Source organism: Beta vulgaris, chromosome 6, assembly GCF_026745355.1.
Source record: "Beta vulgaris subsp. vulgaris cultivar EL10 chromosome 6, EL10.2, whole genome shotgun sequence".
In the NCBI taxonomy this organism is placed as follows: domain Eukaryota; kingdom Viridiplantae; phylum Streptophyta; class Magnoliopsida; order Caryophyllales; family Amaranthaceae; genus Beta; species Beta vulgaris.
In genome coordinates this window covers 43,000,056-43,003,471 of record NC_079207.1, presented here as the reverse complement: position 1 = coordinate 43,003,471, position 3,416 = coordinate 43,000,056, and the positions used below count along the sequence as shown (strand labels likewise).

Below are 3,416 nucleotides of genomic sequence, written 5' to 3'. Positions count from 1 at the left end.
GCATTTGCATTTCCAATAAAAAATTTACTACTTTTTGTACGAAGTTTATTTTTTTTACATAATAAAATTTGTCATTTACAACTTTTTTTTTTAGTTTTTGCATACTCTAGAAATTTAAAAATTTTATGTTACTTGTTAAGTAGGGCCCAATTTTTGTAGTTCGCCCATGGGCCACCGATAACTCAGAAACGGCCCTGGATAGTCATAGAATTGTTTCCTAGTCTTTAATTAATTAGTGTTAGTTTACTATATACATGCTATTTCGTTACTTAGATTAATATTATCTATAACCCTATGTCCGTAAGTTTCATATTTAAAAGCTGCGAGTTTTCAACCTTGTTTAGTATTCTTGTGAGCTAATCACTTGAGTGTTAAGCGAACCTAATAGTTTAAGTTAAGTGCCAATCTTTCCTTTAAACTAATAAATCGTTCCAAGTAATTAAGAGCAAATATTTATTGCTTAAAATACAATTTATCATAACTTTTAAAATAAAATAGGGACGGTGATCAATCCAATTCCAGAAAAAGCCATGGCACGCTCACCATGTACCCCCAACTCCTGATTGTCCAACTTTAAACGTGCAACAGCCTAAAGTTTATCACTATCCAAGCTTCACTTTACATGATTTACCAATTATTACTTGTTATGACACACAAGCAATACAAATAATATATAATCAAATATTCACTACTTACAACCTAAGATTAAATAAGTGATCATAAAACATACAACTTACAATCCAAGATTAATTCCTTTATTAGAGTAAAATTATATGTAAAGGGTAGAATGGTCTTTTACTAGTCGTAGGGATGTATTTTAAACATTATATATATTGAATGTCAGGGTTAACCTACTCAAGGTTAACAGAATTAAACTCCACATGATGTGAAATTGAAGGCTATACTTAAGTTCTTGAATGAAAAGATTAGTTTTTTTGTGTTTTCTTTAATGAATCTTGAATGTTAACTCAAGATTAAGGTTCGAAAATCCTATGCCTCACACACAAGAAGTTCAATGATATGAAATTATCAACTCCTAACCAAGGGTGATAATAACTGGGTTTGCATTCACTGCTTAAACTTGGATTCACTCCTAAAACTTTAATTCCACAAGGAATAGGTTAAACTCAAAAACTTCTCTATTATTATTATGCTCGAAAACTCATATATATAGTACAAGTTTTCCTAAACCTAATTGAATTAGTAAAACAAATAAACTTATTTATCTTTATCTTAAGGATCAAGATAAATAATTATCCTATCTTTATCTATACTACTTCACACGCCTAATCAGAATATAATTAGGAAAACAAAAACTCCTACTTTGACTCAAATGATAAGGAATTAGACTCCTAAATATAATAGGATTCCTTTATCACTTAAACATTTAATTAAAATAAACTGAAAATAAAACCCTAATTTACATAGAATCCTAACAGAACTAGAATTCTATATAATTATTACTCTATTATATCACCACACTTGTGCATGGTATCACAGCCTAGGTTTTTCTAAAAAAAAATATTCCTCTTCAAAATAAATTTTTATTTCTTTCCTGATGGATCTTTCGACCCATGCTTCCACCCCACCGGTCGCCTTACTGCAGCCACCGCCGGCATCGACCTCCGATCAGTCGTTGCCTTTGCCGGCGGTAACCCACGCTACAACGTCGTCTTACTCGTCGTTCTTAACGATGCATCCCGACGCCCTAGCCTCGCTGTCCCAGCCTGCTGCCAACGCATTCTCATTGGCCCTGCTCACCGGCGGTTCGCCTGCCTCCACGTCGCGCTCTCAGCCGCGTTTTCCGCCGGGCTTTCCGCCCTCATCTACGCCGCCGACCACAGCCGGCCTTTTCCAGCCCTTCACCATGCCGCCGACTTCTTCTTTATTTGCTCTACCGCAAATCTCCGCCCCTAATCCAAGTAATTTGATAACTATCACACTCTCTTCTCCTGAAGATTATTTATTATGGTAAACCCAGATTACTTGTTTGCTTATTTCCCATCAATTGCTTGGCATGGTTAAAGGCACTATTTCCATTCCTCCTGCTATTATTATTGATAAACGTGGTATTACGATTCCGAATGTTCAATTTTATGAATATTTGCGTGTGGATTAACAAGTTAAATCATGGGTTTTTGCCACATTCTCTAGAGATGTTTTTGTGGATGTGCATGATTTATCTACTTCTGTGGAAATTTGGACTCGTTTACAAACTAGGTTTATGCAAGCTAGTATGGCTAGATCAATGGAATTGAAGGGACGTCTAACTCGTATTAAAAAGACTCCTTCCCAATCTATGGATGGTTATTTACGTGACATCAAGGTTATTGTTGATTCACTTGCTGCCATTGAGTGTCCTGTGTCTAACCAGGATTTAGTACAGTATACTCTTTTTAATCTGGATCGTGATTCTAAGTATGATCACATTGTAACTACTTTGCTGCATTATCCATTCCCTCTTACTTTTGATGATTTGCGCCCAAAATTGCTCCCTCATTAACAACGTTTGATAAATTCGAAGGATGGATCTGATTCCTCCTCTCATCATGCCTTAGTAGTTGTTCAGTCTTCGGGTACTGGTACCGGTTCCCCCTCCAAGTCTAATTCTGGAGGGCAGAATAGGGGAAGAAACAACAAGAATTGTGGGGGTAACAATAATCGAAATCAGAATAATCTGGGTAATGGTGGTGGCAATGGGGGTTATAATAATTCTCGTGGCTCTGGAAACAACAACAACAATGCTAATCGGGGTCGCCCCTAATGGTATGAGTAAATATTCTAACTTGTCATCCTATAGTATGCCTTGCCTAGATTATATTACTAATGATTTGTCTTTAGCAGGGACTAATACTATAACAACTCGCACTTCCGAGCTGCTAACTAATCACACTTAAGATACACAAAGCACAATCAACACTTAATAAACAACAAATTATGTGGGTCAGGGGCCCACAACATAACAGCTTGAAAATCAAATAATAGATTACGAATACTTCCAAACAAAGTATCTAACTTTAACCTCTGCCCACCATTTCATAACATAAAAATCTTCTTCTTGATCAATAATCATATTCCAAGACCTCGACATCAACCCTGCAAAATCACAAACAATGAACCCTGCACCCACCAGGACAGATTCCAAGAAAAAAAATCATAAAAACTAAGTACACACACTGTCCAACCAGAAATTCATTTTAGTGGCTTAAAACATAGTTGTGCGGTTTATTACTCATCAAGTGGAACAATCCCAAACTTCAAAAATACTTAAAATCAAATAGTTAGAAATGTTTTTATTACGACACCAGCAACCCTTAACTAGAAAGTCCGATAAAGAGTACTCATACATATACTACAGATAATAAGTTCCTTGCCATAAGGACAAAGTTCAACAACAGTTGAAATACATAAGATCA

General features: G+C 35.7%; 1 protein-coding gene across 1 annotated transcript; it reads left to right on the top strand.

Annotated features, from left to right (window-relative positions):
- Window positions 1-2,236: 2,236 nt before the first annotated feature.
- On the top strand, window positions 2,237-2,764 carry LOC104896915 (uncharacterized). The gene is made up of 2 exons (XM_048646885.1): window positions 2,237-2,431; window positions 2,525-2,764. The coding sequence occupies exons 1-2, from the start codon at window positions 2,237-2,239 to the stop codon at window positions 2,762-2,764; spliced, it is 435 nt and encodes a 144-aa protein (XP_048502842.1).
- Window positions 2,765-3,416: the final 652 nt, after the last annotated feature.